This window comes from Malania oleifera, chromosome 7 (genome assembly GCF_029873635.1).
Source record: "Malania oleifera isolate guangnan ecotype guangnan chromosome 7, ASM2987363v1, whole genome shotgun sequence".
NCBI classification, from domain to species: domain Eukaryota; kingdom Viridiplantae; phylum Streptophyta; class Magnoliopsida; order Santalales; family Ximeniaceae; genus Malania; species Malania oleifera.
This window is the reverse complement of record NC_080423.1, coordinates 90,842,800-90,859,216: the sequence shown is the minus strand read 5'-3', so window position 1 is coordinate 90,859,216 and position 16,417 is coordinate 90,842,800. Positions and strand designations below refer to the sequence as shown.

The 16,417-nt window shown below is 40.8% G+C and overlaps 1 protein-coding gene across 1 annotated transcript in view; it reads right to left on the bottom strand.

Moving 5' to 3' along the window:
- LOC131161020 (MACPF domain-containing protein CAD1-like) overlaps positions 1 to 15,846 on the bottom strand; it is a 29,211-nt gene extending 13,365 nt beyond the window's left edge. Inside the window, exons 1-4 of the mRNA XM_058116883.1 lie at positions 14,889 to 15,846; positions 12,582 to 12,820; positions 12,308 to 12,503; positions 12,101 to 12,178 (exon numbers count right to left, since the gene is read on the bottom strand). Of these exons, the coding sequence (XP_057972866.1) occupies positions 12,101 to 12,178; positions 12,308 to 12,503; positions 12,582 to 12,820; positions 14,889 to 15,161 (786 nt within the window). The 5' untranslated portion in view covers positions 15,162 to 15,846. The remainder of the gene's footprint in view (positions 1 to 12,100; positions 12,179 to 12,307; positions 12,504 to 12,581; positions 12,821 to 14,888) is intronic.
- Between the last annotated feature and the right edge of the window lie 571 nt (positions 15,847 to 16,417).

Below are 16,417 nucleotides of genomic sequence, written 5' to 3'. Positions count from 1 at the left end.
CTTTAACGATTCCAGGTTGTTGGATCGTTGACCAAGTGTGGGGTATCACTTGGAGAGGTGTAGCTCTAGCCTATTGAAGGAGTGACCAAGCGTGGGGTATCGCTTGGAGAGGTGTTGCTCTAGCCTACTTAAGGAGTGACCAAGTGTGGGGTATCGCTTGGAAAGGCGTTGCTCTAGCCTACTTAAGGAGTGTTTGAGCGTGGGGTATCACTTGTAAAAGGTTTGTTCCACCCAGAAAGGAACTGTATAGTGGAATACTTTGTTGGTATTGACCAAAGGCGAAGACGTAGGCTAGGTATCATCCTAAAAGACTAATTTTATTCTCTACAGGGCTTGAATCAAATTCATCTATATAGGACTACAAAAGCTAAAACTTGTATAAGAGCTGGATTTCATATCTTGATTGAATATTTTGTGATTGATTACTTTGAGTTATTAAAGTGCTGAATCTTGAAAGCATTGTTGGAATCAATCTAACTTATTGTTTTGATCATTTTGGTTGAATTGAATTGTTGGAAGAATATCTGAAAATCTACAAAGTATTCAAGTTACCATACTTACACTTGTTCATAAAGCCTTATAACTGAATTAATTTTCGGCCAAACTTGTGATTATAAAGCAATTTTGTTTGTGTTGTGTTAAAGTATTGGTTTGTGGATTGATTGTCCAAATAAGGTTTGGCTGTGTGATTGCTAGATTAGCAAGAGGTTAAGAATTCACGAAAGGAATTAAAAGAAATTTTAATAATCCAATTCACCCCCACCCCCTTGGGATAACTCCTTAACTTTCACAAAGAAACTATCAATCTTATCCACAAGGAACCAGAGGAGGGATGGACTGTGGTGAAGGCTAGAAGACCACGTCCAGCAAAGAGGAAATCAGCAACGCCATCACCACAAAGAATGAAGCAACACAAAAGGTCTCACCCACCTCGACAAAAAATAAGTCTCACAAGACGACAGTCGAGCGAAACATTGACACCAGGGATGAGGATGAAATGGTGCAAGGAAGGCCTACTCCCATCACCCTAAAGGATTTCTTTCCGAAAGACTTCTTCGCACAGACCCAAAGTGTCGCAGTCCATATGATGTCCATAAACGTCACCGAGGAGGAGCCTAAGTGTCAACAGCATGATAAAGGCAACCCAGTGGAAGATGAAGTATCAAAAACTCTCCAAGATCTCCTCGTCAACTCCCAATTGCATTCCTTAATGCAATCCTTTGAGATGGTACGAAACCAAGTCATATTTACTCTTCATAAGTTGGCAAGGCTTTTGACCTAGAGTGATGCGCCAGTGCACAACAATCGGGCACAACAGGTTTGTGCAGCGTGTTACTCAACGATCACATTTTCAGACAAAGATCTTTTGTTGGGGTCAAAGCCCCACAAACGGCCCTTGTATATCTCAAGGTATGCCAAAGAACAGAAGATCAGACGCATCCTCATTAATGATGGATCCGCGATCAACATCATCCACCATGAAAGAGCTCAGCATCAACATCGACGAACTGTCCAAAAGTCAATTGATGATTCAAGGCTTCAATTAAGGGGGTCAACAAGCGATCGGCATGGTCTGCCTAGACCTTACCATCGGCAACCTCACATCCAGCACTTTATTCCATGTGATCGACACGCGAACAACATACAAGATGTTGTTAGGCCGCCCTTGGATCCATGGAAATGGGATCATTTTGTCAAGTCTGCATCAGTGTTTCAAGTACTACAAAAACGGTGTCCAAAAGGTCAACGCTGACCTAAAACCATTCGCCGAAGTTGAGGCCCATCTAGCCGACGCATTATTCTACAAAGATTCAGGCAACTGCGAGGTCATCGCATCAGAGGTTCTGACAATCGAAATCAGCTCAAAGAAATATGAGTCATGCAACAAAGAGCAATCCTCCTGTCGCCATATTAATCTCCGACCAAAGGAAAGATGTAGCAGTCTAAATCCCAAAGACGTTCGTGTTCTGAGGGATGCACTATCCCTACCAGTGCCAAAGATAGATCCAGTGGTGACCACCAAACCATTAAAGGGATTCGTTCGGCCAACAAAGCAGACAATCGAACATGGCGCACTCCCGAATAGGAGAACCGATGAAGGGTTTGACCCTAATGCCTACAAACTTTTAGCCAAGGCTGGACATGATTTCAAGAACCCAAAATCAGTAAGCCCACTAGTGGCTAAATGCACCAAAGATGTTGTCGCTCAACCTCCTAAGACTCCGCCAGGTTGGGTTATCAACAAAAGCCTCCCATTCGCATCACATTAAGGAGTAATAGGCAATTGGCGGACACATGCGTCATCACGATTCTGGTGACCAACGAAGAAGAAAACTCCCCTACGGCAGCATCTCACGGTTCGGTGTTTGATCACATTAGAGAACCTGATCTCGCACAAAATCAAACGATCAATGGGACGAAAGAGCTCCAATCATCAAAGCCTCAAGGAACATTGTTCAAAGCCTCAAGGAACATTGTTTGAATGCATTGGAGGACCAAATCTTAGACCTCGGAAATCTGTGTTCAAACGACTTTTAGGCACAAGGTGAACGTTGGTCTTCCAAAGGCTAGGCAAACCATCGCCGTCAAACCAACATGCCTATGAAGTTGCTGATAAAGTTCCATCTAGGAGAAGGAATAGGATGACCATAGAAGTCAACATTGAAGAAACGCAAACAAACAAAGGTCGAATCAACACCCAAGCTCGGAGGCTGGTCATGACAAAAGAAAGGAAGGGCCCTCATACACGTCATACCACATCACGATCAATGAGAAAACTGAGTCTGATTTGTCAGACGGCGAAATCGAGGGCGCTCCTCCAGAGCTAGAGGATGGTGGCCAAGCCACCGTTGACGAGCTCAAAGAAGTCAACCTCGACACTCTAGAGGATCCTTGACCTACCTTCGTAAGCGCCTTACTCACACAAGAAGAAGAAGAAGAGTACATCCAAGTACTGAGTCAATACAAGGATGTATTTGCATGGAATTACAAGGAGATGCCTGGCCTTGACCCAAGAATTACGCTGCATCATTTGGCTACAAAGAAAGGCTCGCGACTAGTGAAGCAACCCCAACGCCGATTTCGCCCAAAGCTTATCCCGCAAATCGAAGAAAAAGTGAACAAATTAATCAATGCGAGTCACATCCTGGAAGTCACATATCTGACGTGGATTGCAAATATAGTTCCTGTCCGGAAGAAGAATGAACAACTTCAAGTCTACGTTGACTTCAGGGATCTCAACCAAGCATGTCCAAAAGATGATTTCCCCCCACATAACAGAAATCACGGTGAATGCAACTATGGTCACGAGGCATTATCTTTCATGGACGGGTCTTCTGCCTACAATCAAATAAGGATGGCCCTGAAGGACAAAGAACTCATAGCCTTCTGCACGCCAAAAGGGATTTACCGTTACAAAGTGATGCCCTTTGGGTTAAAGAATGCTGGTGCTACGTACCAGCACGCCATACAAAAGATCTTTGATGACCTACTCCATAAGAAGGTGGAATGCTACGACAATGACCTCGTCGTAAAGACAAAAAAGCGTAATGAGCACCTGCAAGATCCCAAATTGGTGTTCGATAGGCTTCGAAAGTACTAGCTAAAAATGAATCTGCTTAATTGCACATTCAGTGTCACATCTTGGCAAGTTTCTCGGCTTTATTGTACGCCATCGCGACATCAAAGTTGACCAGTCAAAGATCAATGCCATCCAAAAAATGTCAGAGCCCAAGAATTTAAGAGAGCTGCAAAGTCTTTGAGGAAGGTTAGGGTACATCCGACGCTTCATCTCCAATCTGGCAAGGCAATGTCAACCCTTCAACCAATTGATGAAAAAAGGAGTTGACTTTGAACGAGGCATGCACCAAAGCTTTTCAAAGCATAAAAGACTACCTCTCAAATCCATCAGTCTTAGGTAAGTCCATCCAAGGAAAGCCATTAATCATTTACATCGCCATGCAAGAAAGATCCTTAGGAGCTTTACTTGCCCAGAAAATGAGCAAGGAAAGGAGGTAGCACTCTACTACCTAAGCAGAAGGATGGCTAGCCCGAAACTAAATTACTCGCCCATTTAAAATACGTGTCTGGTACTCTTCTTCGTTGTCAATAAACTAAAGCATTCCATGCAATCCCACATGATCCACCTCATTGCAAGAGCTGACCCAGTAAAATATGTACTATCCAAACCGGTCCTATCCAGACGACTCGCTAAGTGGGCAATCATACTGCAAAATTACGACATCATCTACGTGTCTCAAAAGGCGGTTAAGGGACAAGCTCTTGTCGATTTTCTGACAAATCATCCGGCTCCATCTGATTGGGAATTCAAAGACAACCTCCCAAACGAGGAAGTATTCCAAATAGACATCTTGCCGCAGTGGGCAATGTACTTCGATGGAGCCGCACAACGTGATGGTGTTGGTGTTGGTGCTGGTGCTGGTGCTGGTGTAGTATTTCTTACTCCTCAACGCCAAGTGTTGTCGTACGCATTCATCCTCTGTGAACTATGCTCAAACAACATCGCCAAATATCAAACATTGATCATTGGCCTCCAAATGGCCACTGACATGAAAAATCCTGTGCTTGAAGTATACGGCGACTCACAACTCATCATCAACCAACTCTCTAGACGATACAACATCAAAAAGGAAGATCTTGTGCCATATCACAAGTACGCCCAATGTCTACTCGAAGAATTCGAAAGCATTGTCTTGGAGCATATCCCAAGGCAGCAGAATTGTCAAGCAGGTGCGCTAGCCAACTTGGCCACATCACTAGCCAAATTAGATAGCCAAACAGCAATTGTTACTGTATGCCAGAAATGAGTCATACCACCAATCAAAGATGAAGAAGAAAAGGAAACAAATGTCATATCCGTCTATGTCATCGAAACCGAGGACTAGCGACAACCCATTATTGACTATCTGCAGCACGAAAGGCTTCCTGAAGATCGTCGTCAAAGGACAGAGTAGCGTTGACGCGCCACCCAATACATATACTATAAAAATACATTGTATCGAAGATCCTTCGATGGACTCTTCTTACGATGCTTAAGTGGCGATGAGGCGAAGCAGGCTTTAGAAGAAGCTCACTCTGGGGTGTGCGGCGCACATCAATCCAGACTGAAACTTTACCATAAAATCAAAAGGATGGGGGGTACTATTGGCCCACGACGGTGCATGATTCCATGGAATACGCTAAGACCTATCAAGCGTGTCAATCCCATGCAAATTATATACATCAACCACCAGAGCCTCTACACCCAACTGTAGCATCTTGGCCCTTTGAAACATGGGGCCTCGACTTAGTCGAACCACTGCCAAAGTTCTCCCTTGGCCACCTGTACATACTAGCAGCTACAGATTACTTTTCTAAATGGGGTAAAGCAATCCCACTTAGAGCAGTGAAGAAGGAGCACGTTACGAACTTTATCAGGACCCACCTGATCTACCGCTATGGTATTTCGAGGTTCATCGTCACCGACAATGGAAAGCAATTTTACAACAGCTTGATGGATAGAATCTGCGAGAAGTTCAACGTCAAACAGTACAAGTCTTCCATGTACAATGCTCCTACTAACAGATTGGCCGAAGCGTTCAACAAGAACCTTTTCAACTTACTGCGCAAAGTGGTCTCCAAGACAAAACGGGATTGGCATGACAGGGTTCCCAAAGCATTATGGGCATATCGTACGACTTATCGTACACCAACCCAGTCAACACCCTACACCCTTGTTTACGGCATTGAAGCTGTGCTCCCGCTTGAGAAACAAATACCATCACTGCGCCTAGCGATCCAAGAAAGTCTCATTGAAGAAGAAAATGCATGCCTACGATTGGAAGAGTTGGAGGCTCTAGATGAAAAAAGCCTCCAAGCACAACAGCAACTAGAGTGCTACTAGGCTCAACACACCAAGGTCTTCAATCGCAAGGTCCGCCCGTGATCATTCCAAGTTGGAGACTTAGTTCTCGCAGTACGACGGCCTATCAATCTGAACCACCGGCCTAGCGATAAGCTCACCTCCAAATGGGATGGTCCATACCTGATGGAAGAAGCCTACACAAACAATGCTTACATGCTACTCGACCATGAAGGCATTGGCATTGGCCCAATAAACGGCAAGTTCCTGAAGCGCTACTACATGTAAGGCTCTGCTTTATGTACGCCGCACTCTTGGCCTGCAAGAGTATAAACTGTGAACGGCCCAACAAAAAAAACAAAGCATGTGGCAGGCAAGGTAAGGAGGAATAATCCAAAACAGTCGGCTGCTGCTCCATCAATCTTTGCGACACCAGCGGCTGCTCTTGTCGGCGCCAGCTGTCCACAATGTCAAAAATAAGCAGCCTACCAATTTTGATTTTTGATCAATTTTGCTATAAAAGAGGCGGGTATGGTTAAAGAAGTGAGCCACTCAAACTCGTTCTTCCTAGCCATCCTACCCAATCATCTCCATCTTTCTTCCGTTTGGCTAAGGCGACTTTCGCCGCAAAGATGATGCCAAACCGCCCAACGGCACAAACTACAAGGGGCAACGCAAGTTCATCAACCCCTAGATGGATACCTGAAAGGGAACAACTAGAAATCCTAGAGGCAGCATTTCACTCCAACAAAGGGGAGCTTCCTTCCCCAGAGCTAGTCTACTTGCTCACAACAAACCTTCGATGATATGGCCCAATCGAACCAAAGGATGTGTGCTTCTGGTTCAAAAATCGACGGTATCGCAAGAAGGGGCCGGTCAAGGGGATCGCTAGCCAGACCCTGCTGACCATTGATCTCACTGCTGCTACCACTACTCCACTGGCCCTTTATCTCACCACTTTCACTGTCGCCACACCAAGTAATGCTCACACCACTACCTCGCCCACTGCTCCTCTTGCTGCCACTCTCGCCAACAATGCTCCGACTGTGGAGCTTACCATCCGATAGGTTAGTGTATATGCTACTCGCACCGCAATCACCACGACGGGGGTTTCTAGCGATCCTGATCTGCACTACCATTTCCAGCAGGTTCATTATGCACTAGGTCAAACGTACTGGCATCCAAGGGGCAGCTCGTTACTAGGAGGGATGACTTCCAGTCATTTTGAACATCCCAACCCCATGCCAGCAAGAAGAGAAGGAGACCCTTCTTCTCACGCCAAAGGAGGTACCCTTCTGCTTTTCCTGGCTTATGCCGGTGACATCACTAGAGTCTATTGCTGTCGGGCAAGATTCGATCCAGAGCAAGTAGCAGTGACACTACAAGCACTCCAACCGATGCTGGCGTTGACCTAAGCCTCAGACTCGAGCCCCCACATATCCACTAAACAGAGACATGAAGGACTCGATCTGTCTCAATTTATCTAAGAGGATGTAAAAAAAAAAAAAAAAAAGATTTAATGTAGCAGTAAAAAATAAAAAAATGGTAGCCTCGTAGGTGGATGGATACTCATCAGCTATACCTCACTTACGCCCGAGATAAATACAGGGTATGAGACCACTTGGACAAAGCGGGGGGAGCCGAAAACTCAAACTCATGACCTCTTAGAGGCACGACAGGCTCCTTGCCACTAGGTCACCAACCCAAGTGCTGGCCAAAGAGAGAGATTAATCACATTTAAAGCACAAGTGATGTAAAGACGGACAAAGGTCTTGAGTGTCCGCCTTGAGTTCTTAACAGTACATAATCCCAACATCCCGAGCACCAAGCTCTCTCAAGACTGCGTGAGCAAAGAAATTTACTACGCATTTTGCTTTCAACCAGTCAAGATTGTCCACAAGGATCAACAAATCTGTAGAATTTCAAGACTCAGTTCGAATCGCGTCACAAGCTACGCGCCGCACTGAGACTTGAAGTGGGGGCATTTGTAAACACTAAAATTTTGAAAAAAAAAATGAATATATATACATATATATGTGTGTGTGTGTGTGTGTGTGTGTGTGCGTGCGCGCGTATGTGTGTACACTTTGTAGGAGTACAAGGAACAGGAGACAAAAAAATGCAAGAGAAAATAAAAAGAAATACAAACTACAAAATTATACAGTAGAATGTATATTAAAATTTTGTTGGTACGACCTTTGGTTTATCCTCTGATTAATCCTCTTTTGAGATTCCGTCGAGAGCTACAATAACTTGATCTTTGGTGGAATATTTGGTTTGGGGGCTGGAATAAAAATAGCTAGATCTTTGGAGGGGTTGATGTGCAGAATTTAGGGAATTTGAAGGACAAATTTGCAAAGATGATGAAATCTTTTTCTTTTTTTTGATCGTTGGTAGACAAAAAGAAGAGAGTTTGACTTTACCTTTTGCCAGCAAAGTGATTGGTGTGTAGGAAAAATAATGGACAGGTGTGTAGGAAGGATAATGAGTGGGTGTGTAGGAGGAATGATGAGTGGGGTAAGGTCTCACTTTTCTCTCTCTTGCTTTCCTTCTTTCTTTGGTGTTGGAGGAGATGCAAGAGCTTTGTGCTTTTGCTGGAGCTGGCAGCAAAAGGGAAGGCCGGAGCTGCTGAAGATGGACAGCGAAGGAGGAATGAGACTGAGAATTAAGAGGAAAGTTGTATTTTTTTTTTCTTTTTTTTTTTCTTTTTTTTATGTCTTGGCTTGACCAGAGGCTTGGGCATTTATAAGGGAGATCCGATCTCGCCATCTTCATCCAGTGATGTGGACGCGCAACGAATTTTGGCACCGGCAACACCATTTTTTTCTTCCCCGATGATGACGTTCTTGACCATATACTTCAAATTCGACGTCGCCGGCGAACGTCTTCTGCTTCGATGGCGACATTTTTTACAAACAGGGTTCGGATCAGGCGATTTTCTCAACTTCGGTGGCGGTGCTTTTGGCAAAAGTTGCAGATCCAGCAAGTCTCTCAATTTTGGCGGCAGCGCTTTCGGCAAAAGTCGCAGATCTAGAGAGTTTCTCAATTTTGGTGGGGGTATTTTCGGCAAAAGACACAGATCCAGCGAGTCTCTCAATTTTGGCGGTAGCACTTTCGGCAAAAGTCACATATCCGGCGTCGGGTGTGATTTTTCTTCCTTGACTTTTGTATTATTTGTTCACATCTTTGTATCTTTGTACACCTAGAGGGCGTATTTTTGTACATATGTATTTTTTTTGTTCCTTGTACTCCTACAAAGTGTATATACACACACACACACACACACACACACATATATATATATATATAATATATATATATTATTTTCTTCCTTTTTTTTTTCCAAAATTTTAGTATTTACAAATGCCCCCACTTCAAGTCTTGGTGTGTCGCGTAACTTGTGACGCAATTCGAATCGAGTCTTGAAGTCCTACAGATTCGTTGATCCCCGTGGACAATCTTGACTGGTCGAACGCAAAACACGCAGTAGATTTCTCTACCCATGCAGTCTTGAGAAAGCTTGGTGCTCGGGATGTCAAGATCATGTACTTTTAAGAACTCAAGACCTTTGTCCGTCTTTCCATCAATTGTGCTTTAAATGTGATTAATCTCCCTCTTTGGCCACCACTTGGGTTGGTGGCCTAGTGGCAAGGAGCTTGTCGTGCCTCTAAGAGGTCACAGGTTCGAGTTTTCGGCTCCCCTAGCTTTGCCCAAGTGGTCCCATGCCCTGGATTTGTTCGCAAAAAATCTCGCACCCTTTCAACTCTATAAAGAGACGAAAAAATGCAAGAAAAAAATAAAGGGAAATACAAACTACAAAATTATACAGTAGAAAGTATATTAAAATTTTGTAGGTACGACATTTGGTTTATCCTTTGATTAATCATCCTTTGAGATTCCGTCAAGGGCTGCAGTAGCTTGATCTCTGGTGGAATATTTGGTTTGGGGGTTGGAATAAAAATAACTGGATCTTTGGAGGGGGTGATGCGTGATATTTAGGGAATTTGAAGGATAAATTTGCAAAGATGATGAAAACTTTTTTTTTTTTTTTACCGTTGGTAGACAAAAAAAAGAATGTTTGACTTTGCCTTTTGCCAGCAAAGTGATTGGTGTATAGGAAAAATAATGGACGAGTATGTAGGAAGGATAATGAGTGGGTGTGTGGGAGGAATGATGAGTGGGGTAAGGTCTTTCACTTTTTTCTCTCTTGCTTTCTTTCTTTCTTTGGTGTTGGAGGAGATGCAAGAGCTTTGTGCTTTTGCTGGAGCTAGCAGCAAAAGGGAAGGCTGGAGCTGCTGAAGATGGACAGCGAAGGAGGAGTGAGACCAAAAATTACGAGAAAAGTTGTATTTTTTTTTCTCTTTTTTTTTTTTTTTCTATGCCTTGGCTTGACAAGAGGCTTGGGCATTTATAGGCGAGATCCGATCTCGCCATCTTCATCCGGTGATGTGGATGCGCAACGAATTTCGGCACCGAAAATACCATTTTTTTCTTCCCCTATGGTGATGTTCTTGACCGAATACTTCAAATTCGACGTCGCCGGCAAACGTCTTCTGCTTCGATGGCAGCAATTTTGACAAACAGGGTTCGGACCATGCGATTTTCTCAACTTTGGCAGCAGTGCTCTTGGCAGAAGTTACAAATCCGACAAGTCTGTCAATTTTGGCGGCGACACTTTCGGCAAGTCACAAATCTAGCAAGTTTCTCAATTTTTGTGGCGGTATTTTCGGCAAAAGTCGCAGATCCGACACCAAGTGTGATTTTTCTTCCTTGACTTTTGTATTATTTGTTCACATCTTTGTATCTTTGTATATCTAAAGGGCGTATTTTTATACATATATTTTTTTTTTGTTCCTTGTTATTCTACTGTATAATTTTGTAGTTTGTATTTCCTTTTATTTTCTCTTGCATTTTTTCGTTTCCCTACAAAGTCCAAAGGGTGCGAGATTTGTAGCGAACACCAAGTACCCCAACATGGATGGAGATCAAGATTTGAAAAATGTTCTATTCGAAAAGGATATTTAATCACATCAAGTGCAAAATATATAGAATTTGTATGGTTGTCATGAATTTATTCTCTTTAAATCTAGCCTTGCCATCCTCTATAACACCCCACACCACCCCCATGCTCCCTGAACAACTAGTCTCTCTAATTTTTCATTTTTTCCATAATAAAAGTTATGCAAATATTCACTGTTTGCAAAATAGGAGTTGTTTAGTCACAATTGAGCCAAAATTAACTTTTATAGTTTGATTTTCACTATCATCTTCTATTAGATTTATTATAAAAATAATACAAGCCATAATTTTTATTTTTTTTTTTTTTTTTTTTGTAGGTATTTGTCCCATCAAAACTCCAAGATAATATAAGGTTGAGGCTCTAATTGCTATCCCTCAAATTGGATTTTGGGGCATCCATGTTAAGGGCAATTGCAAGACATGGTTCTTTGGAGCTTGTGGTTCTTTAATGGATTTTTTTTTTTTTTTTTTTTGGGTGGGGGTAGAAATGTGATGTTCTTTGGCATGGCAAGGAATACATTTTGGGAGTATCATAAACCAACTATATTGTTCAGCAGAATGTGAGTACAGTCATCTTTACACATGCACATGCAAGCACACACAAAGCATATATTTAATTGAATAGTTATGATTATTACACTTTGTTAAAACCTCAAGCTCACTGTTCATTTTCCCATTTACCAATCATTTATTTTATAATGCAACCTAACTAGTTACATGAAAAATGACAAGAGACCTCCAATTGTACATAGGAATCTGGTGTGACACACACAATCAACACTATGACGCAATGCTCTGAATCATTTAATTCTTTAAATACTTAAACAAGCAAATTTAGCACAGATAATCACTTCTAGTTTGCATAGAAAAATTCTTAAGTGTAGTTTGGATTAAATTTTAACTAAAAGGGATAATAGTTTATCATTTAAATAAATATATGTTTGATGTATGCCACAGGCCAACCCCACTTAGTGAGACTAAGGCTTGGTTTTGTTGTTGTTGTTGATGTATGCCACAGGCCCATATACAAATATGCAATCCGAAAGGCAGAAATGCAAAAGCATTCAATTATTTGACACTTTTTTAATCAATTGTTGAAAACTTTAAAGTGTATATAATAAACCCAAATTTGAAAAACATCATTAATCAAAAATGGGTTTGAACTTAACGTAAATAGTGAAGCACCAAAGCATATAACAAAGAAATTAGACATTTGCATACTTCTTTCCCACTAAGATAAGGTCCAGGAGTGGGTTGGGGATATATCCCTTGGCTGTTGAACAGATAAGGGTCGACACCCTGCAAAATTCATTAGAGAAAAAGGTTTTTGATGACCAATAAATCATGATGTATTAGGAAAGGAAGAAAAGCATAAAATTTAAAAATAAAAGAAAGAAGGAGAAACAAAGAAATGTTATGGAAACTAGCCTTATCCTTGAGTATCAGGGGACCTGAACTTGCATGTCTTTCTGCATCCGAGAACCTGTAATTTCCAATGTCCTGAACATAGTTTTTAATCTCCATGGTTGATAAAGGTGATGACTGGTGCTGTTTAACGTAAATCACGTCTTTACCGCCAATAGTTACAGAAGTAATAACATGCGTCCCAAAGTCCTCAATAAAACTGCAAGAAAAATAATATTAGGATACAACAACCACCTCTATTCATCAAGCTTTTTTTGGATAATTGGAGCATTCATACCTTGCTAAAGATGGTGGATCCCAACAACTGGGTACTGCCCGTTTGACATTTTCTTTCAACACTATCGGGCATTTTACAAGCTGAAACTTGGCAAGAAGAATGAAATACCCATCCATAGAAAGGTTCTTTGTGGTCAAAGCATCAATATGCTTTGAACCAGTAAAGCTAAAAGCAGAGTTAAAACTACCAATAGGAATATTTCCAGAGAGATTAGCCTTTCTATTATAATACTCCACCATCTGCAGTCATTCATCATCAGAAGTATATTAGAATAAACTGAACCAATATAAGCACACCATAAGCACTATGAATAGCCTATATGGTACTACAAAGTTCATAAAATAACTCTCTGATTGTTATTCTGCAAATCATCCTTGATTATAGCTGAATTTGGAGAGAGGGAATAAGTCATTCTTTCACCCAAGGTTAGTTAAGAAAAGTGCCTCAAACTATATGGAATCATCTTATTGATTTTCCAAATTAAAATGCAACCCAATGGTAAGAGAGCTACACTTAAACCTAAACATGACAAGTTCAAGTCACAGAAACAGACTCTCTAAATGTTAAGATAAGGCTGTGTGCCTCATGCCCTACCCAAGCCCCAGACATCCCCCAGATATTGCATGGGAGCTTTCAACATCATTTCAGTCTTGATCAACATAACCCATGTCTCAAAACCAGATTAACATCATCTAATTTTTTGACTTCTTTCCGCTTGCAGGTCTTTATATTATTGAGTTCTTTCCTTGAAACCTATATGTAATAGCATGGTCGCCTGCCTCCTAATTTTTCAAGAAATCACTTCATATGGAAGGTATCATAGCACATAATAACCAACATAATGATGCAGATAAATGGGAAAGGCTTCAAAGACAAGCTGAAAAGTGACAAGAATTGCAATAAAAGGTGCATCTGGGTGAGGAACTTCCTAGACTACCGCACATTTACTAGATTGACCCTATAAATCATAAATGCTGCGGGAAAATATTCTTAAGGCTCAAATAGCCAAAATCAAGTCATGTTTTTGTTACACTCCATTTTGCAGGGGAGATGTGGAGTGAAGCGAAGAGAAAAAAATGGATTCCTTTGCACTTTTCTTGTTTGGTACACAGAATGGACAGAAGAAAAGAAGCAGAGAGGAAAAAGGGAGAAAAGTCACTTTGATTTCCCCCCAAATCGGAATGAAATTGAGAGAAATCAAGAGAGATAATACTTTAAAAGACTAAAACATCCTTACACAATATTTGTAGGCCTGTACGGAGTACTACTGTAAATTAAGGTGGACTTTTGTTTTTTTTTACCCCAGATTTTTCTCCAATTGAACCAAAAGCAGAAAGGAGAGACTAAATTCATTTATCTTCTCTTCTATTCTCTTCCTTTCTCTCCTGTAAGTTTCATTTTTTGTTTTAAATATCAGATGAATGTTTCTTTCAGGCAAGAAATTTCAGTTTAAAACATCTTTTTGAGATCTTTGTTGACTTCTTCAATGCGCTTTTTTCAGTTGAAAATCTTGTAAAATCTAAAATAATAATAGGCAAAGGGACGAACTGTGAAGTAACACTAAAATCATTTCTCATCATCTTTTACTCTTTGTAGAATTCCTCATGGCTTGTCATACTTCATCATGGCAGTTTGTTCCATCTCCTCACGTATTTTCTCTTCTTGCCACTAGGGTAGAGCACAAATGGTCTGTATGCAATAATAACACTAAACAATATTTAAAATGACAAAAGAAGTGAGTAGCATGAAAGAAGATTAAAGAAGTTTGGTGGCTGGATATTTTTTCAATTTCACCCATCCATTTCTTGCCAAAGATATCCTTTTTTGAGAGACATTCAATATCCAATGAAATTTTTTTCCTATCAAAAAAAAAAAAATCATTTAATACTACTTTGCTAAAATCAATAGAGAGACAAAGAAAATTTCGTTAAAATGGATAAAGGGAGTGAAAAAGTGTCCTTCTTTTCTATATTAGTAGAAATTAATCTCATTGGTCCAACCATCATTTCTTAGCTCTTAACAAAACATTATTATCATTTTAATAAACTATTTGTGACCGCAGATACTTCTCAATTTTTAAGATCCTAAATTCTGAATGCAACATGTCCATTTCGCATCAATAAATCACATACACAGCCCCTAAATTCCCAAAACAATCACCACAAGGAGAAAAATTTGAGGAAGATAATAGAAAAATCAAAGACGGACCATGTATCAATCACAAGGATAAAACGTGTGTGATCCAAACAATCCTATTGTAAGAGACGAATTTTATAAAACTAAAAGAAAGGGGAATGCGTAAGATACCTCTTGAAAACTGAAAACGCCTGAACTCTGACGCCCACCAGTTTCCTGGAAACTCTTTATGTCCCAAGAAACATCGGGAACTACCAAATTATCATAAAATCGTAGATCCCTGGTGTGTTCTTCATCAATCTCAACTATCCTAGACCCTGTTAGTCCTTTACAGTACAGCAACCTAGTATCAAAATTCACATCGAACCCCCTACCTAAAGCCTGTACAGAATTCAAAGCAGTGTGCAAAGCTGCCGCATTTTCCCCCATTTCATCACCCCGCATTTAAAATCCTTCAACCCCAATCTGATCTCCACCAAACGGAGAATCGAAGCTGAGGCCAAATCCAAAACCCAAACCCCAATTCGGATTCTCGATCATACAATCAACACGTACACTTCAAAGTTCAAATCCACCAGATATTGAGCAATTCCAACGATTTTTCCCCTTTCCTCCGTTGAAGAACTCGAGAAACTTGCAGACGATTCCATGACTCGACCCAATTCCCTAAACCACCTCCCTCCCTCAAGCTTCCTGGTATGGGTTGACTCCAAGAAGTCCCCCGATAAAGATCAGAACAGAGAAGCGATAAGAAGTCTCCTATACGTAGATCTTGTGAATGAACTCCAAGAAGATCAATCTCTCTCTCGCTCTCTCTCCACTGTGTACTTTCCACTGTATGAAATATGAATGTTACCACCAAAATGTCCAAACGGGCATTGACTCTTCGGTCCTCGATCTTGCTGAAAAGAGGCGTTGCTGTTCTGCAGGAGTCCGTGTCCCCGAGATCTGAACCGTTGAATTTTCCACCGTGGGACTTAGAGATGAATAATCGAAAGGGTCGAAAGGCAATATCAGGCTTAATCGGACGGACGAAAGGACGGGCTGATGTACGCGTTAGTAAACTTTCTTATTCGATTTCCACGGAAGTACTTGACGGGATCCGTGCGCAGCGCACACAGCGCCTTCCTCATTGCCAAATTTTATCACGGTTTTATAGAGAAAAAACTTCCAGAGAGTTGTAGACACCAAATAGAATTTTTAAATAATAACTGACAAATTTCATTAGAAAATAATTGATATTTGTATGCTCACTTGTGTTATTGCTGACCTTCTCTAGAATTAATGGACCCTAACTTAAACTAATTATGTCACCTTTCTCTCTCTCTCTCTCTAAACTATTTAATCTATTTGTTAAGTATGAAATATATATCTTCTAAATTATTAAATTTGATACATATTGAAAACAAGAAAGTGACTGATTAGGGCATGTTCTTAATGATTCATATTTTATTTATATTACTATCTCCTTAGTATGGATTTGATTGCTTTGGTTGTGTCGATTTTCAAATACTACCTTTTTTTGTCAAATACGGCAATGAAATTCTTTTTCCTTTCTATTTTTAATAATTCTTTACCTTTCCTTTTCTTTTCTTCAAATGTTTTTAATAGAACTATTTTGTATGTTCACTCTCATTGACCACCTCTAGAATTAATGGCTACTGAACTTGAATTAATTATGTCAACTCTCTCTATCTCTC